The 26,584-nt window shown below is 40.4% G+C and overlaps 1 protein-coding gene across 1 annotated transcript in view; it reads right to left on the bottom strand.

Moving 5' to 3' along the window:
* Window positions 1-26,321, bottom strand: part of LOC134624120 (GATA zinc finger domain-containing protein 14-like) — a 33,411-nt gene extending 7,090 nt beyond the window's left edge. The window contains exons 1-2 of the mRNA XM_063469092.2: window positions 26,173-26,321; window positions 1,319-2,409 (exon numbers count right to left, since the gene is read on the bottom strand). Coding sequence (XP_063325162.2) covers window positions 1,319-2,409; window positions 26,173-26,321 — 1,240 coding nt within the window. The remainder of the gene's footprint in view (window positions 1-1,318; window positions 2,410-26,172) is intronic.
* Window positions 26,322-26,584: the final 263 nt, after the last annotated feature.

The following is a 26,584-nucleotide window of genomic DNA, read 5'->3' as shown; positions in this document are numbered from 1 at the left end:
TGGTTGTTGTCGCTGCAGTTGTGGTTGTTGTAGGTGCAGTTGTGGTTGTTGTTGGAGCAGCCGTGGTTGTTGTTGGAACAGTTGTGGTTGTTGTCGCTGCAGTTGTGTTTGTTGTTGGAGCAGCCTTGGTTGTTGTTGGAATAGTGGTGGTTGTTGTCGGTGCAGTTGTGGTTGTTGTTGGAACAGTTGTGGTTGTTGTCGCTGCAGTTGTGGTTGTTAATGGAACAGTTGTGGTTGTTGTTGGAGCAGTTGTGGTTGTTGTTGGAACAGTTGTGGTTGTTGTTGGAGCAGTTGTGGTTGTTGTCGCTGCAGTTTTGGTTGTTGTTGGAACAGTTGTGGTTGTTGTCGCTGCAGTTGTGATTGTTGTTGGAGCAGCCGTGGTTGTTGTTGGAACAGTTGTGGTAGTTAATGGAACAGTTGTGGTTGTTGTCGCTGCAGTTGTGGTTGTTGTTGGAGCAGCCGTGGTTGTTGTTGGAACAGTTGTGGTTGTTGTTGGAACAGTTGTGGTTGTTGTCGCTGCAGTTGTGGTTGTTGTTGGAACAGTTGTGGTAATTGTCGCTGCAGTTGTGGTTGTTGTTGGAACAGTTGTGATTGTTGTCACTGCAGTTGTGGTTGTTGTTGGAACAGTTGTGGTAGTTGTCGCTGCAGTTGTAGTTGTTGTTGGAACAGTTGTGGTTGTTGTTGGAACAGTTGTGGTTGTTGTCGCTGCAGTGGTGGTTGTTGTTGGAACAGTTGTGGTTGTTGTTGGAACAGTTGTAGTTGTTGTTGGAGCAGCTGTGGTTGTTGTCGCTGCAGTTGTGGTTGTTGTTGGAACAGCAGTTGTAGTGGGTGTCGGAGCAGCTGTGGTTGTTGTCGCTGCAGTTGTGGTTGTTGTTGGAACAGTTGTAGTTGTTGTCGCTGCAGTTGTGGATGTTGTTGGAACAGTTGTGGTTGTTAATGGAACAGTTGTGGTTGGTGTTGGAACAGTTGTGGTTGTTATCGCTGCAGTTGTGGTTGTTGTTGGAACAGTGGTGGTTGTTGTCGCTGCAGTTGTGGTTGTTGGAGCAGCTGTGGTTGTTGTCGCTGCAGTTGTGGTTGTTGTTGGAGCAGCTGTGGTTGTTGTCGCTGCAGTTGTGGTTGTTGTTGGAACGGCTGTGGTTGTTGTCGCTGCAGTTGTGGTTGTTGTTGGAACAGCTGTGGTTGTTGTCGCTGCAGTTGTGGTTGTTTTTGGAACAGTTGTGGTTGTTGTCGCTGCAGACGTGGTTGTTGTCGCTGCAGTTGTGGTTGTTGTTGGAACAGTTGTGGTTGTTGTCGCTGCAGTTGTGGTTGTTGTTGGAACAGCTGTGGTTGTTGTCGCTGCAGTTGTGGGTGTTGTTGGAACAGCTGTGGTTGTTGTCGCTGCGATAGTGGTTGCTGCTGGAACAGTTGTAGTTGTTGTTGGAACACTTGTGATTGTTGTTGGAGCGGCTGTGGTTGTTGTCGCTGCAGTTGTGGTTGTTGTTGGAACAGCTGTGGTTGTTGTCGCTGCAGTTGTGGTTGTTGTTGGAACAGTTGTGGTTGTTGTCGCTGCAGTTGTGGTTGTTGTTGGAACAGTTGTGGTTGTTGTCGCTGCAGACGTGGTTGTTGTCGCTGCAGTTGTGGTTGTTGTTGGAGTAGTTGTGGTTGTTGTCGCTGCAGTTGTGGTTGTTGTTGGAACAGTTGTGGTTGTTGTTGAAGCAGCTGTGGTAATTGTCGCTGCAGTTGTGGTTGTTGTTGGAACAGTTGTGATTGTTGTCACTGCAGTTGTGGTTGTTGTTGGAACAGTTGTGGTAGTTGTCGTTGCAGTTGTGGTTGTTGTTGGAACAGTTGTGGTTGTTGTTGGAACAGTTGTGGTTGTTGTCGCTGCAGTGGTGGTTGTTGTTGGAACAGTTGTGGTTGTTGTTGGAAAAGTTGTAGTTGTTGTTGGAGCAGCTGTGGTTGTTGTCGCTGCAGTTGTGGTTGTTGTTGGAACAGCAGTTGTAGTGGGTGTCGGAGCAGCTGTGGTTGTTGTCACTGCAGTTGTGGTTGTTGTTGGAACAGTTGTGGTTGTTGTCGCTGCAGTTGTGGTTGTTGTTGGAACAGTTGTGGTTGTTAATGGAACAGTTGTGGTTGTTGTTGGAACAGTTGTGGTTGTTGTCGCTGCAGTTTTGGTTGTTGTTGGAACAGTTGTGGTTGTTGTTGGAACAGTTGTGGTTGTTGTCGCTGCAGTTGTGGTTGTTGTTGGAACAGTTGTGGTTGTTGTTGGAACAGTTGTGGTTGTTGTTGGAACAGTTGTGGTTGTTGTCGCTGCAGTTGTGGTTGTTATTGGAACACCTGTGGTTGTTGTCGCTGCGATAGTGGTTGTTGCTGGAACAGTTGTGGTTGTTGTCGCTGCAGTTGTGGTTGTTGTTGGAGCGGCTGTGGTTGTTGTCGCTGCAGTTGTGGTTGTTGTTGGAACGGCTGTGGTTGTTGTCGCTGCAGTTGTGGTTGTTGTTGGAACAGCTGTGGTTGTTGTCGCTGCAGTTGTGGTTGTTTTTGGAACAGTTGTGGTTGTTGTCGCTGCAGACGTGGTTGTTGTCGCTGCAGTTGTGGTTGTTGTTGGAGCAGCTGTGGTTGTTGTCGCTGCAGTTGTGGTTGTTGTTGGAACAGCTGTGGTTGTTGTCGCTGCAGTTGTGGTTGTTGTTGGAACAGCTGTGGTTGTTGTCGCTGCAGTTGTGGTTGTTGTTGGAACAGCTGTGGTTGTTGTCGCTGCAGTTGTAGTTGTTGTTGGAACAGTTATGATTGTTGTTGGAACAGTTGTGGTTGTTGTCTCTGCAGACGTGGCTGTTGTCGCTGCAGTTGTGGTTGTTGTTGGAGTAGTTGTGGTTGTTGTCGCTGCAGTTGTGGTTGTTGTTGGAACAGTTGTGGTTGTTGTTGAAGCAGCTGTGGTTGTTGTCGCTGCAGTTGTGGTTGTTGTTGGAACAGTTGTGGTTGTTGTCGCTGCAGTTGTGGTTGTTGTTGGAAGAGTTGTGGTTGTTGTCGCTGCAATTGTGGTTGTTGTTGGAACAGTGGTGGTTGTTGTTGGAGCAGCTGTGGTTGTTGTCGCTGCAGTTGTGGTTGTTGTTGGAGTAGTTGTGGTTGTTGTCGCTGCAGTTGTGGTTGTTGTTGGAGCAGCTGTGGTTGTTGTCGCTGCAGTTGTGGTTGTTGTTGGAACAGTTGTGGTTGTTGTCGCTGCTGTTGTGGTTGTTGTTGGAACAGTTGTGGTTGTTGTCGCTGCAGTTGTGGTTGTTGTCGCTGCAGACGTTGTTGTTGTCGCTGCAGTTGTGGTTGTTGTCGCTGCAGTTATGGTTGTTGTTGGAGTAGTTGTGGTTGTTGTCGCTGCAGTTGTGGTTGTTGTTGGAACAGCTGTAGTTGTTGTTGGAACAGTTGTGGTTGTTGTTGGAACTGTTGTGGTTGTTGTCACTGCAGTTGTGGTTGTTGTTGGAGCAGCTGTAGTTGTTGTTGCAACAGTTGTGGTTGTTGTTGGAACAGCTGTAGTTGTTGTTGGAACAGTTGTGGTTGTTGTCGCTGCAGTTGTGGTTGTTGTTGGAGCAGCTGTAGTTGTTGTTGGAACAGTTGTGGTTGTTGTTGGAACAGCTGTGGTTGTTGTCGCTGCACTTGTGATTGTTGTTGGAGCAGCTGTGGTTGTTGTTGGAACAGTTGTGGTTGTTGTCGCTGCAGTTGTGGTTGTTGTTGGAGCAGCTGTAGTTGTTGTTGGAACAGTTGTGGTTGTTGTTGGAACAGCTGTGGTTGTTGTCGCTGCACTTGTGATTGTTGTTGGAGCAGCTGTGGTTGTTGTTGGAACAGTTGTGGTTGTTGTCGCTGCAGTTGTGGTTGTTGTTGGAACAGCTGTATTTGTTGTTGGAACAGTTGTGGTTGTTGTTGGAACAGCTGTAGTTGTTGTTGGAACAGTTGTGATTGTTGTTGGAACAGCTGTAGTTGTTGTTGGAACAGTTGTGATTGTTGTTACAACAGCTGTGGTTGTTGTCGCTGCAGTTGTGGTTGTTGTTGGAGCAGCTGTGGTTGTTGTTGGAACAGTTGTGGTTGTTGTTTCCGCAGTTGTGGTTGTTGTTGGAACAGTTGTGGTTGTTGTTGCTGCAGTTGTGGTTGTTGTTGGAACAGTTGTGGTTGTTGTTGCTGCAGTTGTGGTTGTTGTTGGAACAGTTGTGGCTGTTGTTGGAGCAGTTGTGGTTGTTGTTGTTGCAGTTGTGGTTGTTGTTGGAACAGTTGTGGTTGTTGTTGCTGCAGTTGTGGTTGTTGTTGGAACAGTTGTGGTTGTTGTTGGAGCAGTTGTGGTTGTTGTCTGTGCATTGCAGCAGGCTGTGTAGAAAATTTTACATCATTTTCATATTTCATCACATTAACCACATCTTTATGAATATGAAATTCCTCGAGAAATTTATTTTTTCCTACCAACAACAAGAAGAACGATGACAAACATCTTTGCGATCATGGTGATGCTGATTTTCTGCTCTTGTCTCTGAAAATAAAAATTCATTTTGGTTATTATTATTAAAAGAAAGCATTATTCCTACAATTGCCTTAATTAAGCTTTCTAAAGTTATCTTGAAAAGAAGTTTGAGATCTAAAACCCATAATATAAAAAAATTCCTATTCAATTACATAAATGAAAATATACATTTTTTTCTATAGTACTGTTGTTGTGCTTTAAATTTAAAGTGTGGACTGAAGGACAATATGCTTCTTCTACAGTTCTTTGGTTATGTTTTGATTAATAGTCCACATCTCTCAACGAGGTGCTTGTACCAATCAACAAAAAGAAATTAAGAAATCATGAAGGAAAGGCTCTGACTGTGATGACCTTATTGTTACTGACTGTAAATCAGAGCATAAGTCACCACTTCATGTTTATAGTGTTAATCAACTCCAATATTGACATATATCACTCACCCTATATATATATATATATATATATATATATATATATATATATATATATATATATATATATATATATATATATATATATGTATTGTGAATTTGTCATATATTATTTATCATAGGTAATAGCAAAAGAAAACTTTAGAAGTATAAGAAAAAACACCCCAATCAAACAAATTGCTGCCTAAATTACACCATATGTTGCCAAAATATCATATCCAGAAATAAATATATCAATTCATCTTAAAAATCACATGTAAATGTCAGATATATATTTAATATTAGGATTACTTACATAGTATTTCTTTGCTTGTAAGTCGTCCACTGCAGTGAAAGAAAGTGATGTTCTCTGACTTCATCTCCTCTTTTTATAAGCAGCCAACATGAACCTGAGGACAAATATGTGCAGGTGGAGTAATGGTAGTTATCGTCATGGTTTAAGGTGTGTGCACTAACCTTTTATTTACCTGCATCTCTCTCCTATTGTCCTCCTGAAGCAGTCATCACTTTAATTTTGGCAGTTACACACACACACACACACACACACACATATTTGTGACATGTTTTGACGTGAGCTTCTACATTTTCTCTGTGTGACTAAGTTTATTCTTGTGCTGGATGTGATTGTATCTTTATGGCTACATTAGGACTCTATGTGGTCCATAAAAGATGACCGTTTTGCGACAATAAAATCTGACAGAATAAAACAAATATTCAGTGATTAGTTTTGGATTAAATAAAGCTCACAACTGGCTGACTAGATTTAGACCGAGAATCAACATTTACAGGTTGGTGGTGCTTGGTGGGCAGTCAGCGTCCACATCAAAATAACTCTGATTTCTCTCTTTTTTGTCTTTTCTTTTACACACATTCTAAATATTACTGGTTCATTTACTTGAAATGAAGAAGTTTTCATCAATGTAAATAAGAAGTCAGTTTTAAAGGGGTTCTTGAGAGTTGGGAGTTTGCTTTTTATTTGCTTTCATTGTCTTCTAGGTTATTGCAACACGTAATGCAGGAGGTCATTCCTCAGTTATCAGAGATACAAGGTGAGACCTGACTAAAAGACACTTACACACTTGTGCTGTAATAAATTGAATACAGCCACCGAGTACCGCTGGCCATGATTAAAAATGCAGGTTTAATGCATCTCAGCATTATGTTCACTTTTCCGACCTGACTCGGTTCATCTTTTGCACCTTCAAATCTTCAAATATACACAGGTATCAAAAAGTGAGAGTAAAGGATGCTTACAGTCTTTAAAGGTGTAAACTTTTATTTCTTTGAGCCTAAAACAGCACCAGTGTGAATGAGTCATTTTATGTAAATACTTTATTTGTAAAGACTTTAGATATATACATCCTTCATTGATCCCACGAGGGATTTTTTTTCTGTAACATCAGCATGATAAAGAGTAAAAAAAAGTACAGTTTACAATAAACAACAAATTATCAATGCAGTTAAAATAATAGTACCACAGATGCCCGGTAAGTGTCTTATACTGTAACACAGTTCAGGAATTTATATATATATACAACATATTTCTGTTTTGTTGAACTTATTTTATGAATCTTGTTGATCTGGTGCAACTCTGGAAATTAATTGATGCAGATTTGTTCATTAATTTATTCTGAAGTTATTCCAACACATGGATTTTCTTTTAGTTCTTTGGAGATATGCATATGAACAGCAGCACACACAGCAGTTTATAAAATATAGCTGAGCAGGTTTGATCCCGGCCTTTCTCTGACGCTCATTCAGTCATATGAGGTGTGGTTATTGAAGCTGCTTCTAGTTGCATAAACTTGCAGCCACACCTCATAGTTTAGTCTCCTGTGCGTTAACAGATGTTGAGAATTAACATTCATTGTTTCTGTACTGAGGTCCAAAAACAGCTTAAAGCATTTTCCAGCATGTACTTGAGGTGGTTGAGTCTTCACTGAGGAATGCCACATATCCGTCAAACAGGAGACAACACGTCACAAGAAAACCTGTCCTGTGTGACCTTCAGTTCTGTGATGATGCATTTCTATATTGTGATAAAACATGATGTAGGAAAATAGAGATTCTGTTAGGCAACAACACAACAAAACTAATATCACAACACACACGTATGTACAATATGAACTGGAAAAGTCTCTAGATGTTCAACTGAGGCATCTACAACACAAACAATAACACGTCTTGACCCACATCGAGATGTCCGGTCTGTGTCTCTGGGGCTCCTGAGTGCCCGTTGGGCCACAAGGGGGTGAGGGAGGATGGGGTGCAGTTGATACAGTTTGGGTGGATGTTTGCAGTGGCTTATCTCAAACTTATGCCAGCCTGGGATCTGTGTGTAGTCTTGGGAAGTCCAACAGGTAGCCAGGGAGTGCTCCACTCTCCCTGTGGTAGGATTTAGAAAGAGAGCGCTAGTAAGCACCCCTATTTCCTGAGGGTAGTCCCTGAACTTTTGATTTGTGGACTCATGATTGATCTAGTTTTGTGTTGAACTGTTTTTGTGTTTATGGACTGATCTGGACCCATGCTCCTTGTTTATTGTTTTGTTTTTGTTTGTTTTTTCTGCACACGGCTCATCCCATTCGCCGTGACACTAATCATCATTGTGCTTTTACTTAACAAACCGTCAGTCACCTGAACAAAAAACATGTTTATTAGATGATATTAAATAATTATGTAGCTTTTTGTAAGCTAGAAGAAAGAAGGGTGGAACTTCAATACTGCTCTAACCCTAACCCTTCACAGACACCTCACCTTCACTTACCAGAACTTCAACATTATGCACTCCAGACTGTATATAAATGCCACTTGTTTTGCACATTTCCAACTGCCAACCTGTTGATTCTATTTAATTTTTAAAATATGTGTGTGTGTGTGTGTGTGTATACACACACGTAGATATACATATTTAGTATACACATTCAGTAATGCGCATACACTCGTATATTGTTCATATATTTATGCATATAACTCTCAGATTTACCCATTCTTATATTTTGCTTGTTCTTATGTTATTGTATTTTTACACACCTATGTTGCTTGTGGAGCTTGCACACAAGACTTTCACTCACATGTACTGTACCAGTGTACCTGCACATGTGATGTGACAATAAAAGTGTTTTGATTTGAAAGATTGTGTTTATTTAATGAAACTTTAGATTCAAATCAATCAATTAATGATGGTCATGTGCTTTTAAATTTCAAACAGCATCCTCCTGGAAGGTTTAAACTCAGTCAGATATGTTATGTAAATTGCTTTTTAAAAAGTGGTGTGATTGCAGTACTTTAATATTCCTTTACTTCACTGATTCAATTTTACATTCAAATGATGTTTTCCTGATCGTTTGGTGCTTGTCACACTGTTCACTTTTATCATGTTGTGTGGATTAGTTCAGATTTGTGACATTACTGTTTTTGCATTCATGGTTTTCATATTTGTTTGTAAGAGGGCTCTGCAAAACTAGAAGATGCATCTTAAATGGGTTTTAGTTTTGAAAGAAAGAATTTAAGAGAATGACCAAGAAAAGCTAAAGCCCTGCAGCATCCTCCTGACAGTAAACAGCATATTAATAATAGATGTTTTCAACATGGAAAGCACCGTGATAAACAACTTTAAGTGCTTGGAGCTATAAACAGAAAATAATAAAGTCAGAACAAAAGAGCCCAGTGAATGAAGAGTCACCACCCAAAAGTGAAGAACATTTCTGTGCATTGGGTGTGTTGCTGTTTAAATGCATCATCAGACATGCAGTGGACTGTAATAGACTGTGCTGTCAGTCAGCTTGTTGGTATTTACCCGAAGATTAAAAAAAGTTCCAGGTTCTGATCACTGACGCCAGCAGCTGCTGCACACATGAATCACCTCTGTGCAATATTTAGCAAAGACTTCCTGCAAAACATTTCCTGTAAAAGTGACTTATGTTGACTGAACCTTACCTATCAAACTGGTGAAGAAAGTCAGTCAGAAACAAGAAAAGAAATTCTGGCGTACCACTGTAAAATTCTTCAAACAAAAAATAAATAGTTAAAATAAAATCATTTTTGCAATATTTTGAAATATTACTATAAACATATTTATAAACTGACACAATTGTGTTTTGCATTGTGAAGCTTTTATTGGTGTGTGTGTGCTCACATGTTAGATTTACAAGACGGTTTGATTTTTTTTCACATTGCTATCACCAAATATATCGGTCTGAAATTACAGGTCAGGATTCATGTTGATGGGAAGAAACACGAGTGAAATTTAGCAAAGTTATTTTCTGAATTATAATTAGAGGACCATTTGGAAACTCCAGCAGTTTGCTATATTTGGATTTGACTGTATTTTTGCTTTTCTCGTACAATTTGTCATATTGGCTCAATCGATGATGAAAGTTAAACATTAAAGTTTTCTACATGCCTTCTTTTGCAGTAGTGTAAAATTCAAATACATACCACTCAAAAACGGTCAAAAATGGAATAAATGTTTAAAATCATTTGCTGCCGACAGAAATGATGAGCTAATGAAAGTGGAATGATAAATGAAATGGATACATGGCTGATAGACACTGCTCGCTGCTGAATAAAATGATTGTGGTATGGCAGTATGGCTAAACAGGTGTTGGCTCAAAGCACAGGCACAATTGTAACAAAATCTTAAACTGTCACCTATCTGGAGTTTTGGACAATTAATTATTAGTGTAAAACAGGGGTCCCCAATCCCAGTCCACGAGGGCCGGTGTCCCTGCAGGTTTTAGATCTCACCCTGGGTCAACACACCTGAATCACATGATTAGTTCGTTACTAGGCCTCTGGAGAACTTCAGGACATGTTGAGCAGGTCATTTATCCATTTGAATCAGCTGTGATGGATCAAGGACACATCTAAAACCTGCAGGGACACCGGCCCTCGTGGACTGGGATTGGGGACGCCTGGTGTAAAATGATAAGCTGAATGTTACCAAGGTCCAGTTTACAATGGGTTCAACATTTGAACATGAAATGTGTTGTGGAGTTTTGAGTCCATCTGACAGAGTTCTGGCTCCACCACTCACAGACTACGTGGTGCTGAAGTTTTAAATCAGAGTAATGCTTTCTTGTTCTTTCCAGTCTGCCTACATTAGGCTACCTGAATGCAGATTTCACTTCAAGGTTGTGTGGTAAAAGTGTCATGGCTGACTGGTAGTTTCAGCTGCAGAGAGAAACTGATGGTTTATGAGCCAGCGACATGTGATAACATCAGCATCCAGATAAATATGTGCAGGTGGAGTAATGGCAGGTATCGTCCTGGTTAAAGGTGTGTGTAGAAACAGCTTGAATGCAAGTGTCTCTCTGCTTTTGTCCTCCTGAAACAGCCAACAACACTGACTGTTGCAGTGCTGTTTCACACATGCTCTGTGACATTTTTCAGAAGTGACCTGCTACATTTTACCGCTGTGACTGTGAACAGGTTCAGTCCTCTAATTAGAATTCTCGTACCTGCAGCAAGATTCATATTGGTCTTCTTTGAGGTCTCGTTTATTTAAGGGGAAAAGTTGTGTCAGTTACCTGTTGCATTAAAGTGTGATGACAACAGGTCTCGATCAAATGTCCATATGTGACGCGGTGGGAGTGAGACGCCTTCCACTGAGCCCTTATTCTCAGTGTGTAATGTAATGTGTGAAACACTGTTTTGGGCTGAGGGACAGTGTTTTAAAACTTTTGACACACAAAGAATGAAAGAGACAAATTGTTTGTGTGTGTGTGTGTGTGTGTGTGTGTGTGTGTGTGTGTGTGTGTGTGTGTGTGTGTGTGTGTGTGTGTGTGTGTGTGTGTGAGTGAGTGAAACAAACACAAGATACTGAGAAGAAAGTCTTATGTGTTCAGAAGGGCTCAACACAAAGTTTCTGCTTGCATCACATTCTTCTGCACCTCTGTGGTTATAAAAAGCAGCTGTATGTGAGTGTCAAATGTTAGTTGTGTTAGATTACCATTGTCAAGTTTAATAATCAAATTTGATATTTGAGTTGTTTGTTTACATTACAAGGAGATATCAGACCCCATAAAACCACAATCATATAGTCTGGATTATCAGAATCACTCATTTTTATCCTTATCTACTCTTTTTTTTCTCTGTGTGTTTATATACCACTGCAGCATGTCACTCAATTTTCTCCCACAGTTTGTGTTTACTTGTTTTGTCTTCCAAATACTGCAGGGTCTTTAATTTAAAACAGGAAACATGATGAGAGAACTATTGTGATTTGCAGCAATATAAATAAAGCTGAATATTACTCAGTATTAACACTGACTACTGTAGAGAAATGATTGTTATGAGAAATTATTCTCATCTTTGAAAGGTCAGGAGACACTTATCAATCAGTGTAAAAAGACTTTATTTATGATAAGCTCAGTGTTCAGATTGTAGACATCACAATATTTTTGATATCAGTCCTCTGATCACACATGTTTGCATGACACACAAACATCAGGAAAACATTTAACAACTTTTCTCGGATAGATATAAATAAATAAAACCATAATAAATAAGAAAAAATATATGATTAAATATTTGGTTACTTAAACATTTCAAATCTTCACAGGTACTTCAGTTTGTTGCTTCATTTGGAGGATGTGAACTTAAGAAATGTTAAAAAAATGATCTGATTACATGTGACGACAGAGCCAGAAGTACTGTAAGTAAGCTGATGTTGTTGAGAATAGCAGAGGAGGTGGTTGTTGCTGTAGTTGTGGTTGTTGTTGGAACAGTTGTGGTTGTTAATGGAACAGTTGTGGTTGTTGTTGGAACAGTTGTGGTTGTTAATGGAACAGTTGTGGTTGTTGTTGGAACAGTTGTGGTTGTTGTCGCTGCAGTTGTGGTTGTTGTTGGAACAGTTGTGGTTGTTAATGGAACAGTTGTGGTTATTGTTGGAACAGTTGTGGTTGTTGTTGGAACAGTTGTGGTTGTTGTCGCTGCAGTTGTGGTTGTTAATGGAACAGTTGTGGTTGTTGCTGGAACAGTTGTGGTTGTTGTTGGAACAGTTGTGGTTGTTGTCGCTGCAGTTGTGGTTGTTAATGGAACAGTTGTGGTTGTTGCTGGAACAGTTGTGGTTGTTGTTGGAACAGTTGTGGTTGGTGTCGCTGCAGTTGTGGTTGTTGTTGGAACAGTTGTGGTTGTTAATGGAACAGTTGTGGTTGTTGTTGGAACAGTTGTAGTTGTTGTTGGAACAGTTGTGGTTGTTAATGGAACAGTTGTGGTTGTTGTTGGAACAGTTGTGGTTGTTAATGGAACAGTTGTGGTTGTTGCTGGAACAGTTGTGGTTGTTGTTGGAACAGTTGTGGTTGTTGTCGCTGCAGTTGTGGTTGTTAATGGAACAGTTGTGGTTGTTGCTGGAACAGTTGTGGTTGTTGTTGGAACAGTTGTGGTTGGTGTCGCTGCAGTTGTGGTTGTTGTTGGAACAGTTGTGGTTGTTAATGGAACAGTTGTGGTTGTTGTTGGAACAGTTGTGGTTGTTGTTGGAAAAGTTGTGGTTGTTGTTGCTGCGGTTGTGGTTGTTGTTGGAACAGTGGTGGTTGTTGTTGGAACAGTTGTAGTTGTTGTTGGAACAGTTGTGGTTGTTAATGGAACAGTTGTGGTTGTTGTTGGAACAGTTGTAGTTGTTGTTGGAACAGTTGTGGTTGTTGTTGGAACAGTGGTGGTTGTTCTTGGAACAGTTGTGGTTGTTGTCGCTGCAGACGTTGTTGTTGTCGCTGCAGTTGTGGTTGTTGTTGGAGTAGTTGTGGTTGTTGTCGCTGCAGTTATGGTTGTTGTTGGAGTAGTTGTGGTTGTTGTCGCTGCAGTTGTGGTTGTTGTTGGAACAGCTGTAGTTGTTGTTGGAACAGTTGTGGTTGTTGTTGGAACTGTTGTGGTTGTTGTCACTGCAGTTGTGGTTGTTGTTGGAGCAGCTGTAGTTGTTGTTGGAACAGTTGTGGTTGTTGTTGGAACAGCTGTGGTTGTTGTCGCTGCACTTGTGATTGTTGTTGGAGCAGCTGTGGTTGTTGTTGGAACAGTTGTGGTTGTTGTCGCTGCAGTTGTGGTTGTTGTTGGAGCAGTTGTAGTTGTTGTTGGAACAGTTGTGGTTGTTGTTGGAACAGCTGTGGTTGTTGTCGCTGCACTTGTGATTGTTGTTGGAGCAGCTGTGGTTGTTGTTGGAACAGTTGTGGTTGTTGTCGCTGCAGTTGTGGTTGTTGTTGGAACAGCTGTATTTGTTGTTGGAACAGTTGTGGTTGTTGTTGGAACAGCTGTAGTTGTTGTTGGAACAGTTGTGATTGTTGTTGGAACAGCTATAGTTGTTGTTGGAACAGTTGTGATTGTTGTTACAACAGCTGTGGTTGTTGTCGCTGCATTTGTGGTTGTTGTTGGAGCAGCTGTGGTTGTTGTTGGAACAGTTGTGGTTGTCGTTGCTGCAGTTGTGGTTGTTGTTGGAACAGTTGTGGTTGTTGTTGGAACAGCTGTGGTTGTTGTTGGAACAGCTGTGGTTGTTGTTGCTGCAGTTGTGGTTGTTGTTGGAACAGTTGTGGTTGTTGTTGGAGCAGTTGTGGTTGTTGTCTGTGCATTGCAGCAGGCTGTGTAGAAAATTTTACATCATTTTCATATTTCATCACATTAACCACATCTTTATGAATATGAAATTCCTCGAGAAATTTATTTTTTCCTACCAACAACAAGAAGAACGATGACAAACATCTTTGCGATCATGGTGATGCTGATTTTCTGCTCTTGTCTCTGAAAATAAAAATTCATTTTGGTTATTATTATTAAAAGAAAGCATTATTCCTTTTTTTTTTTTTTTTTTTTTTTTTGCCTGTCCCGTTTGGTTCTTTTGCCATCAGAATTATTGTCTAAAGGCGAAGAAAGATGCCCAACGGATTTACTTTACCAAATGGACCATCCCAGCCTTGCCGTAATGGTCCATTTGATTCAACTTTTTATTGTTTATTTTATTTTCACTTGCTGAATACGGGACAGACTTGACTGGAGGAGAGAATGTGGAGAAAGAAAGAGGGAAAGAAAAAAACCTGAGAAGAGGGACGGGGAAAAAGGGCAAAAAACAAAAACCAACAGAATAAGCAGACAAAAAATACATATATCGATCACCTGGATCACCTGTTGAGAAAGAAAAAAGAAAGCAAGCAGAAGAAAACGAGAGTAATAAACAAGATCACAATGATATATGAGAATATGACAGTAAATACTAAATATTAAACATTATTGTGCAGCACGTGAGATCGACAGCGCACAGTGTGCTTTGAGGTAGGAGCCAAAAAGGGTGTAATTTGTGTGTGTGATCACCCGTGTGTACACCTGTGAGCATGAACGCGCTTGTTTTTAAAAGGTTCCTTCATGTAATGATCTGCTAGAGGGTGTGGGGGGCCACTGCCCCGACCTCCAGGGCATGAAGCAGGTATGGAGGAGATCAAGACTCCAGACATCCAGAGGCCCCCAGAACACAAGAGACCAAGGAAGACCAACAGAGGGGCAGCCGCGCCACTATCCCAGAAAGAGCTGAGGAGAGTCCCAGATGAGGGGTCACTCAGCAGCCGCGGAGCAGAAGCCAGGGGGGGTTGCAGTGACGTGCCCGTGAGCTCCGCCGGCAGCCAGCTGTGCCTGAGTGGCCGAGCCCCGGGCCGTGAGGCCGAGGGCACCCCATCCCCAAGGTGGCCCGAGCGAGCCCCAGGCTCCAGGCCCCAATAAGCAGCCGCCAAGGAGTGAGCCGGTGGGTACCTGGGCGCCCACCCCCGGAGACAGAGAACCACCAACGCACCGATGTCTGAGGGCGTCCGCCACCGGCAGGGGAAGTGGTGGGGGGAGATGGGCCTCCAAACCTTGGAAAGCATTATTCCTACAATTGCCTTAATTAAGCTTTCTAAAGTTATCTTGAAAAGACGTTTGAGATCTAAAACCCATAATATAAAAAAGTTCCTATTCAATTACATAAATGAAAATATACATTTTTTTCTATAGTACTGTTGTTGTGCTTTAAATTTAAAGTGTGGACTGAAGGACAATATGCTTCTTCTACAGTTCTTTGGTTATGTTTTGATTAATAGTCCACATCTCTCAACGAGGTGCTTGTACCAATCAACAAAAAGAAATTAAGAAATCATGAAGGAAAGGCTCTGACTGTGATGACCTTATTGTTACTGACTGTAAATCAGAGCATAAGTCACCACTTCATGTTTATAGTGTTAATCAACTCCAATATTGACATATATCACTCACCCTATATATATATATATATATATATATATATATATATATATATATATATATATATATATATATATATATGTATTGTGAATTTGTCATATATTATTTATCATAGGTAATAGCAAAAGAAAACTTTAGAAGTATAAGAAAAAACACCCCAATCAAACAAATTGCTGCCTAAATTTCACCATATGTTGCCAAAAGATCATATCCAGAAATAAATATATCAATTCATCTTAAAAATCACATGTAGATGTCAGATATATATTTAATATTAGGATTACTTACATAGTATTTCTTTGCTTGTAAGTCGTCCACTGCAGTGAAAGAAGGTGATGTTCTCTGACTTCATCTCCTCTTTTTATAAGCAGCCAACATGAACCTGAGGACAAATATGTGCAGGTGGAGTAATGGTAGTTATCGTCATGGTTTAAGGTGTGTGCACTAACCTTTTATTTACCTGCATCTCTCTCCTATTGTCCTCCTGAAGCAGTCATCACTTTAATTTTGGCAGTTACACACACATACACACACACACATACACACACACACACACACACACACACACACACACACACACACACACATATTTGTGACATGTTTTGACGTGAGCTTCTACATTTTCTCTGTGTGACTAAGTTTATTCTTGTGCTGGATGTGATTGTATCTTTATGGCTACATTAGGACTCTATGTGGTCCATAAAATGTGACCATTTTGCAACAATAAAATCTGACAGAATAAAACAAATATTCGGTGATTAGTTTTGGATTAAATAAAGCTCACAACTGGCTGACTAGATTTAGACCGAGAATCAACATTTACAGGTTGGTGGTGCTTGGTGGGCAGTCAGCGTCCACATCAAAATAACTCTGATTTCTCTCTTTTTAGTCGAACCATATTTTAAAATTATTCTTTGATTATTCATCTACTTGATTCATAATCAGAAAACATCCATGTTCATATATACAGTATCTCACAAAATTGAGTTCACCCCTCACAGTTTTTGTAAATATCTTTTTACATAATTTTATGGGACAACATTGATGATATGACACTTTGATACAATGTAAAGTAGTCAGTTTACAGCTTGATTAACATTGTAAATGTGCTGTCCCCTTTAAATAACCCAACACACAGCCATTATTGCCTAAACTACTTGCAACAAAAGTGAGTACACCCTTAAGTGAAAATGTCCAAATTGTGCCCATTGTCCCTTCCTGTGTCACGTGACACCAGGAAGGGACACCAGGTGTGTTGAATTTGGTTTTATTGCTCTCACAGTCTCTCATACTGCCCACTTGAAGTCTAACATGGCACATCATGGCAAAGAATTCTCTGAAAATTCTCTGAGGATCTGAAAAAAGAGAATTGTTATTCTGCATAAAGATGGCCAATGCTATAAGAATATACCCAACACCCTGAAACTGAGCTGCAGCACGGTGGCCAAGACCATACAGCAATTTAATAGGAGAGGTTCCACTCAGAACAAACCTCACTGTGGTTGACCAGAGAAGTTGAGTCCGTGTGCTCAGTGTCATATCCAGAGGTTGTCTTTTGAAAATAGATGTATGATTGCTGCCAGCATTGCTGCAGAGGTTGAAGGCATGGAGGGTCAGCCTGTCAGTGCTCAGACCATACGCCACACACTGCATCACATGGCTGTCGTCCCAGAAGGAAGCCTCTTCTAAAGATAACACACAAGAAAGCCCACAAACAGTTTACTGAAGACAAGCAGAATAAGGACAAGGATTACCTGTGGTCTGTCGAGACCAAGATAAACTTTTTTGGTTCAGATGGTGTCAAGAATGTGTGGCGGCAACCAGGTGAGGAGCACAAAGACAAGTGTGTCTTTCAAGCATGGTGGTGGGATGTCATTGTTTGGGGCTGCATGACTGCTGCTGGCACTGGAGAGCTACAGTTAATTGAGGGAACCATGAATGCCAACATGTACTGTGACCAGAGATGGGCAGCAGAAAAAGGTAATCTGATTACTTTTCAAGTAACGAGTAAAGTAAGGGATTACTATTGCAAAAAAGGCAATTAGATTACTGCGTTACTAAACCGTGATTTCATTTACGAGAGTGTCTCATGACAATGACGTAAGCGAGTGCGACGGTCATGGCAACAGCATTTTGTTACAAGATGAAAAACTGAACGAGAAACTGAAGATTTAATAGTATTTCCTGAGAACCCTCTTTTGAGTGAATGGATTACACAGCAGTGGGGAATAGACTTCATCACAGTAGATGTCTGTCTGAGAGTGCTGTAACTAAGCTTAAGGATATAATTCACCCACTGTTTTCAATGCCCTGTACCAACACAGAGCAGAAAAGCTACCTGAAAGCTGCTCCCACAGAAGTTAGTTATCTTGTTAATAATGTTCCTGCTTCACTGCGTATGAATCTGGATACTGTAGCTCCTGTGAAAAAGAGAGCCTCAAATCAGAAGTACTTGATTCCCTGATATAACAGCAAATGTCTTGTTGTAGCTGTTCCTTTGGCTTCAGCCTACAACTGTCACACTGGATGGCCTCCACCCTGTTCCACACATCACTGTGGAGCATCAAGGTTGAAATCCAGCTGTAATTTAATATAAATATATGCATTTTTTAGCGTGAAACACCAACTACAAGTTGGAATTTGATCATTAAATTAGTTTGGAGTCTTTCCACTGTATGGAGTGCCTGTAGCTCATTTCCTTAGTTCTTTAGAGACATAGGGATGAACAGCAGTATGTCAGCAGGTTAGAAAAGTATACTGTGACTACTCCTGTTTTTCTAGTGACGCTCACACAGTCATCTGAGGTGTGGTTTTGGAAGCATGAAACTGAAGTTGTTTCTAGTTACCTAAACCTTCAACCACACCTCATTATTTAGTCTCCTGTCTGTTAACAGAACTAGAACATGTTGTTTGTGCACTAGGGTACACAAACAACTTAAAGCATTTTCCACATTCTCAAGGTGGTGGAGTCTTCCCTGAGGAATGCCACATATCCATCAAACAAGAGACCACACGTCACTACTAAGTATTGAGGATGCACCTTAGGCAACTACATCACAACAAATCTTATCCTGACTCACAAACATCACAACACACGTATGTACTGAAGCATCGACATCATGAATAAAAACACTCTTGTACCGGGTGGAGTCCTGTACTGATGTGTCCAAAAGTTTTATCAGCAAATTCCTCTTACAAGATGCTACTGTCATACTCTCATCTTTTAAGATGTCAAAGATTAATTGCATGTATGAGTCTTGGGTTGCACTTTATTAGCCCCAGCAATAAGTTTCACCTAAATCCTCTTGGAGCCATGCCCTAAAGTCAACAAGAAGCCAGCCATGGTAGCATTTTTGTACTAATGAACTCTTCCTAGAGATTTGATTGTATCAATGTGATCCTTCAGTTTAATCTACAGACCTTGTTGATTATAGATTGGAAAACTTTTAATCTTTTTGAAAAGGGCCTTCTATTTTTTACCACATGAAGCAAAACTGACATACAATATATAGAAAATTCACATCGTCCAATTTACATGCTTGATAAGTGAGAGTGTCTCTGGACATCTGTTTGTCAGTATTAGCTCATTATCATCAGATTCACATGAAAAATGTTCAGTGTGTGTGTGTGTTATCAAACACTATTTAGTGGGTACAAGAAGTGATAAAGAAATTGTGCAACATTATAATTAAAATGAAAAAAAGAAGAAGCTCCTGGACTTAAAGGATAGCTGACTGCCAGCCCACTGAAGTGTGAAGGCCCCATATTTGTCTACCTGCAACTACCCTTGTACATCTTTTTCTAAATTTGTGTGTATGACGTATAATGTTTCCTTTTATTATGTGGCTGTTATGTGGCAAATAAGTTCTGTAAACAGGTGTCTCTTGAAAACCAGATCTCAATCTCAGTGAGTCCCATTTAAATAAAGGATTTAACTATTTCTTTTCCAGCTGCTTAAACGCCTGAGAATTGAGCTTGGAGAAATAAAAGTTTACACCTTTAAAGACCGTAGATTGTAAGAGTCCTTTACCCTCACTTTCTCTTACTTGTGTATATTTGAAGATTTGAAGGTGCAAAAGATGAACCAACTCAGGTAATGCTGAAATGCATTAAACCTCCATTTTTACTCATGCATGAGTATGGTATGTATTTGTCTGATTAACTGAGAGGCTCAGTCGGTATTTTCAGTTCTTCTTTATTACAGCACAAGTGTGTAAGTGTCTTTTAGTCAGGTCTCACCTTGTATCTCTGATAACTGAGGAATGACTTCCTGCATTAAGTGTTGCAATAACCTAGAAGACAATGAAAGCAAATAAAAAGCAAACTCCCAACTCTCAAGAACCCCTTTAAAACTGACTTCTTATTTACATTGATGAAAACTTCTTCATTTCAAGTAAATGAACCAGTAATATTTAGAATGTGTGTAAAAGAAAAGACAAAAAAGAGAGAAATCAGAGTTATTTTGATGTGGACGCTGACTGCCCACCAAGCACCACCAACCTGTAAATGTTGATTCTCGGTCTAAATCTAGTCAGCCAGTTGTGAGCTTTATTTAATCCAAAACTAATCACTGAATATTTGTTTTATTCTGTCAGATTTTATTGTCGCAAAACGGTCATCTTTTATGGACCACATAGAGTCCTAATGTAGCCATGAAGATATAATCACGTCCAGCACAAGAATAAACTTAGTCACACAGAGAAAATGTAGAAGCTCACGTCAAAACATGTCACAAATATCTGTGTGTAGACATAGGAGAGAGATGCAGGTAAATAAAAGGTTAGTGCACACACCTTAAACCATGACGATAACTACCATTACTCCACCTGCACATATTTGTCCTCAGGTTCATGTTTGCTGCTTATAAAAAGAGGAGATGAAGTCAGAGAACATCACTTTCTTTCACTGCAGTGGACGACATACAAGCAAAGAAATACTATGTAAGTAATCCTAATATTAAATATATATCTGACATCTACATGTGATTTTTAAGATGAATTGATATATTTATTTCTAGATATGATCTTTTGGCAACATATGGTGTAATTTAGGCAGCAATTTGTTTGCTTGGGGTGTTTTTTCTTATACTTCTAAAGTTTTTTTTAATGCTTCTGTTTTTTTGCTATTAACTATAATGCATAATATATGACACTTATATATATGTGTGTGTGTGTGTGTGTGTGTGTGTGTGTGTGTGTGTGTGTGTGTGTGTGTGTGTGTGTGTGTGTACATATTATGTGTGAGTGATATATTTTAATATTGGAAATGAACAGAGCTATGAACATGAAATGGTGACTTATGCTCTGATTTACAGTCAGTAACAATAAGGTCATCATAGTCAGGGCCCAATTTTTTGTTGTTGTGTTTGTTTCAAACTTCATCTGAACAAACACCTCATTGAGAAATGTGGAATAATAATCAAGACATAACCAGGTACAAAAACTGAAAAAGAGAAAAAAAAGGCAGGTGTCTGGACTTCTTTCAGTTTCCTTGAAGACGTTTCACCTCGTTTCACCTCTCATCCGAGAAGTGATGATCAATAGGGGGGTCCATGACCCTCCTGGTGAAGCTCCCATAGGGCTTAGAATCTGGGACTCTCCATCCTTTGGTTTCAAAACTTAAAGAAGTCTCTCAGATGAAACATCTTAATGAAACTTAAAGAAGTCCAGACGATTTCTTTCCAAGCTCCTTAGACTATGATGACCTAGATGACTGAGAACCTTCAAAGACATAATGTAGGAGAAGCATATTGTCCTCCAGTTCACACTTTAATTTTAAAGCACAACAACAGTACTAAAGAAATAATGCATAATTTAATTTATTTAATTGAGTAGGAAGATTTTTATGGGTTGATCTTTATGGGTTTTATATCTCAAACTTCTTTTCAACATAAATTTAGAAAGCTGAAAGTGACTGTACGAATGATGCTTTCTCTAACTAATAATAACTGCAATCAACAAAATTTTCAGAGAGAAGAGCAGAAAAACAACATCACCATGATCGCAAAGATTTGTGTCATTGTTCTTCTTGTTGTGGGTAAGGGAAGCTTTCTTTCTTCAAACAGTTTTATATTTGTAAAAAGGGTGAACAAATATGAAACTGACAAAAGATTTCTACACAGCCTGCTGCAACGCACAGACAACAACCACAACTGCCCCAACAACAACCACAACTGCCCCAACAACCACAACGGCTCCAACAACAACAACCACAACTGCCCCAACAACAACAACAGCTGCTGCTGCAACAACAACCACAGCTGCTCCAACAACAACCACAACTGCCCCAACAACAACAACAGCTGCTGCAACAACAACCACAACTGCCCCAACAACAACAACAGCTGCTGCTGCAACAACAACCACAGCTGCTCCAACAACAACCACAACTGCCCCAACAACCACAACGGCTCCAACAACAACAACCACAACTGCCCCAACAACAACAACAGCTGCTCCAACAACAACCACACCTGCTCCAACTACAACAACCGCAACTGCCCCAACAACAACAACAGCTGCAGCAACAACAACCACAACTGCCCCAACAACAACAACAGCTGCTGCAACAACAACCACAACTGCCCCAAAAACCACAACTGCTCCAACAACAACAACAGCTGCAGCAACAACAACCACAACTGCCCCAACAACAACAACAGCTGCTGCAACAACAACCACAACTGCCCCAACAACCACAACTGCCCCAACAACAACAACCACACCTGCTCCAACAACAACAATAGCTGCTGCAACAACAACCACAACTGCCCCAACAACCACAACTGCCCCAACAACACCAACAGCTGCTCCAACAACAACCACAACTGCCCCAACAACAACAACCACACCTGCTCCAACAACAACAACCACAACTGCCCCAACAACAACAACAGCTGCTGCAACAACAACCACAACTGCCCCAACAACAACAACCACAACTGCCCCAACAACAACAACAGCTGCTGCTGCAACAACAACCACAGCTGCTCCAACAACAACCACAACTGCCCCAACAACCACAACGGCTCCAACAACAACAACCACAACTGCCCCAACAACAACAACAGCTGCTCCAACAACAACCACAGCTGCCCCAACAACAACCACAACTGCCCCAACAACAACAACAGCTGCGGCAACAACAACCACACCTGCTCCAACTACAACAACCGCAACTGCCCCAACAACAACAACAGCTGCAGCAACAACAACCACAACTGCCCCAACATCAACAACAGCTGCTGCAACAACAACCACAACTGCCCCAAAAACCACAACTGCTCCAACAACAACAACAGCTGCAGCAACAACAACCACAACTGCCCCAACAACAACAACAGCTGCTGCAACAACAACCACAACTGCCCCAACAACCACAACTGCCCCAACAACAACAACCACACCTGCTCCAACAACAACAATAGCTGCTGCAACAACAACCACAACTGCCCCAACAACAACAACCACAACTGCCCCAACAACAACAACCACAACTGCCCCAACAACAACAACAGCTGCTGCAACAACAACCACAACTGCCCCGACAACAACCACAACTGCTCCAACAACAACAACAGCTGCTGCAACAACAACCACAACTGCCCCAACAACAACAACCACAACTGCCCCAACAACAACAACCACAACTGCCCCAACAACAACAACAGCTGCTGCAACAACAACCACAACTGCCCCGACAACAACCACAACTGCTCCAACAACCTCGTCTGCTATGTTCAACAACATCAGTTTTCTTTCATTAGTCTTGGTTCTGATGTCACATGTTCTCAGCTGATATTGTTGACATTCTCTCTTTAGTTCTCTTCTTTTAAAGGTTCTCATAACAACTGAAGTATATACACATGTGAATATTTGAAATATTTAAATAAGCATGTTTGAATTCTTTTTTATTGTGTGTGTGTGTGTGTGTGTGTGTGTGTGTGTGTGTGTGTGTGTGTGTGTGTGTGTGTGTGTGTGTGTGTGTGTGTGTGTGTGTGTGTTATATGAAAAATTTCCTCCTGTAAATAATGTTTGTCTTTGACTCGTCCAAACATCTATGATGGGACGATTGATATTAATTTATTCTCTTATGATAAATTCAATTTCACCACTGAGCTTGAGTATTGGTAAGACAATCCAAGTAAACACAAACTGTGGGAGAAAATTTCTAATAATAAAACTAATAATACCATTTATTTGTTGGCGCCTTTCAAAAACCCAAAGTCACCATACAGAGCATAAAATATAAACAGTAAAAGGATAAAAAAACAGCATTAGACAACAATGTCAAAGAGAGTAAACCAGTTTAAACAGATTGGTTTTGACTTTTGACTTGAACTGGGCTGATGTGCTCTCAGCAGGGTGTGCAAGTTATGATCCAGGTTGCAGAATCCTGGAGAAGTGTGAAGGGACTTGTTAGGGAGAGCTAACAGAGCTCATGGTTTACACCATTTTTGCTGACAAAACTGCCCTGATCCATCCAAGCATGAACCCCGTGAGACCAATGAGGGTATGATGCAGTAGCTGCACTGCAATTGAGCCTTTCAGTCCTGCTTTCCATAATGAAAATATTTTTTATTAATATGCTGTTTCCTGTCAGGAGGATTCTGCAGGACTTCAACTCTTCTTGATCAGTCTCTTAAATTCAAATTGTTTCTTTAAAAACTGAAAGCCCTTTCAGATGCATCTTCTAGTGTCTCAGAGCCCTCACGCAGAAAAATATGAAAATCATAAATGCAAAAACAAAATGGTACAAATCTGAAGTAATCAACACAGCATGATAAAACAGTGTGACATGCACTAAATTAACAGGAAAACATGAATATTAAAGTACTGCAACTGTACAATTTTAAACAAGCAATTCACATAAAAGATCTGAGTGAGTTTAAACCTTCCAGGAAGATGCTGTTGAAAATTTAAAAGCACAATAATTTATTCAAGAATGAACCTAAACTGGCATTAAATACACACAGTCTTTGGCCATAAACTATAGTCGGCATGCATCCAGGACAGTATTGAAGTTCCACCCTTCTTTCTTCTAGCTTACATAAAGTACATAAATATTTATTATTGTTTAATGAACACGTTTTATGTTCAGGTGACTCGTTAAGTAAAAGCACAATGATGATTAGTATCCACTCCAGCCTCCATTCAGTCTTTATATATGGATTTAATAAAGGCTGCTCTAGTTTGTGAGGTGTGTTTCAATGTCACACAGAAAAAAACAAGCCTCAACATGACCTCCTGACATAAAAAGAAAAGTCATGTAAGCACGAGTTCATTTCAAAAATAGAAAAATAAATAAAATGATTAACACGCTATATTAATACAGTTTGTTATATCAGAGTGTTTTTATTTGTGTTGTAGATGCTTCGGTTGTTTTTTTTAAGAACATATTACACATATGTGTGTGTTGTGATCTTTGGTAGATAACTTTGGATTGCTGACAGATCACTCCTCTATCATGACTCATCACATTGTAGAAACATGTCATCATCATAGAATTAAAGGAGACACAGGACAGGTTTTACTGTGACGTAGCTGCCGGTGACGTGTTGTCTCCTGTTTGATGGCTGTTAGATTAGATTAGATTAGATTAGATAAAACTTTATTAATCCCTCGGGTGGGTTCCTCGGGAAATTCGGTTTCCAATAGCACAGCACCGATAGAAGTTACAGAATGTGAGCAGAAATATACCATATATACACATATATAAATACAGAGTATACAAAAGGGATAAATAGAATAAATAGGAATAAGAATACAAGGGAATTGCACATTTCACGTATTGAAGTCTATTGCACTGTTGGATATTAACAAAGTATTGCACAGTGAAAAGGCACTACAGCTTAGTAGTGTGGCATTCTTCAGTGAAGACTCAACCACCTCGAGTCTACCCTGAGGAAAATACTTAAGCTGCTAATTCCAAGCAGCTGTTAATGCGTAGACTAAACTCTGAGGTGTGGCTGAAAGTTTATGTAACTAGAAGCAGCTTCAGTGTCATGCTTCAATAACCACACCTCATATTACTGAAGAGTCGGAGACCGGCCAGATCAAACCTGCTCAGCTAGTTTTTTTGAAATGCTGCTTTTATTGCTGTTCCATATGTCAGAATAACTTCAAACTTCAGTGCAAGGTACAGCATCATATACATATTAAAGATGATGTACCTGCAATTAAAAAAATGTAATCTAAACTGGTGGATAAGTTGGTAACAGAAAAAAATGATTACATTACTGAAGAACTTAAAGACAAAAGATCCTCTTTTGGCAGTTGTCACTCAAATTATAAATGAAGCTATTTAGAGGGCGTATTTCTCTTTGTCCTTAAAAATGTAGTTGTTCCCAACTTTGATAAAGGAGGGATAGTGGGTGCAGTAGTTTTGGTCTTGTGTAAAGTAGTTGACTCTGTAAATCAGTTCAGTAATTGGATTAGATCTTAATTAGCTGATCGCATTCAATGTGTCCAAATGAACACGTCTGTACAGTTAGAGTGCTTGAAGGACCAATTTTAGGACCTCAGTTATTTAGCTTGTGCTTCCATTGCTGTGTGAAAACGCTGAAATTCTCATGTATTAGAACAACAGTCTTTTTCCTGCAAGGCATTAATCTGTGGTGAGATTATTTGTTGTGAAAAAGGAGTTGAAAACAGAAATTATAAAAAGAAATTACAATTATTTAGACAATCTAAGCCTGTTACTTCTTATAAAACGTATTTTTATGTTTTAAAATCTTGTCCAGCTAGTGCTCAGAAAATAACCTGAAGCTGAATGTCCTTAAAACCAAAGAACTCATAATGGACTTTAGGAAGCAGAGACAGGTCCACTCCACTCTTGGACCCACAACACCATCGGCGTGGTAAAGAAGGCCCAGCAGCAGCTGCACTTCCTCCGTGTCCTGAGGAAGAATAACCTGGACCAGAAGCTGCTGCTGGCCTTTACCACTCCTCAGTGGAGAGCATGCTCTCCTTCTGCCGGGTGTTTGGTGCTCAGGGGCCACGACTGAGAACAGGAAGGCTGCACAGAGGGTCATTCACCAAAAATATCACTGGCTGCCCTCTGCCACACCTGGAGGCATTCGCCAGATCCTCCTGTCTCAGGTAAACCAGGGCTATCATAGGTGAGCCTGCCCACCACCCGTTTGACCCGCTGCCTTCTGGTCGGTCAGGCAGGCCCCAAACCTCCAGACTCACTAACAACTTCTTCCTCTGGGCCATTCAGACTGTTAACAAACACTACCCCCCACCCCTGCCCACCACCTCACTAATCTGATCCATGGTCTGAGTGACCCTCATCATTCAGGACACTCACATGCAGATCAAGTCTTTTGCACTACTTCAAAGCACTTTATTTTTAATGTGTGCCGTTCTGTATATATTCCTCTTGACTATTTCTTCTGTTTGCTGTTTATTCCTGATGTCTTTACTATTTATATTTCTTCCTCCTGCACCCATTCATGCACTAAATGTACAGTGACACT

Source organism: Pelmatolapia mariae, linkage group LG3_W (genome assembly GCF_036321145.2).
Source record: "Pelmatolapia mariae isolate MD_Pm_ZW linkage group LG3_W, Pm_UMD_F_2, whole genome shotgun sequence".
Classification (NCBI taxonomy): Eukaryota; Metazoa; Chordata; class Actinopteri; order Cichliformes; family Cichlidae; genus Pelmatolapia; species Pelmatolapia mariae.
The sequence above is the reverse complement of the archived record's forward strand: the minus strand, read 5'-3'. Positions and strand labels throughout refer to the sequence as shown.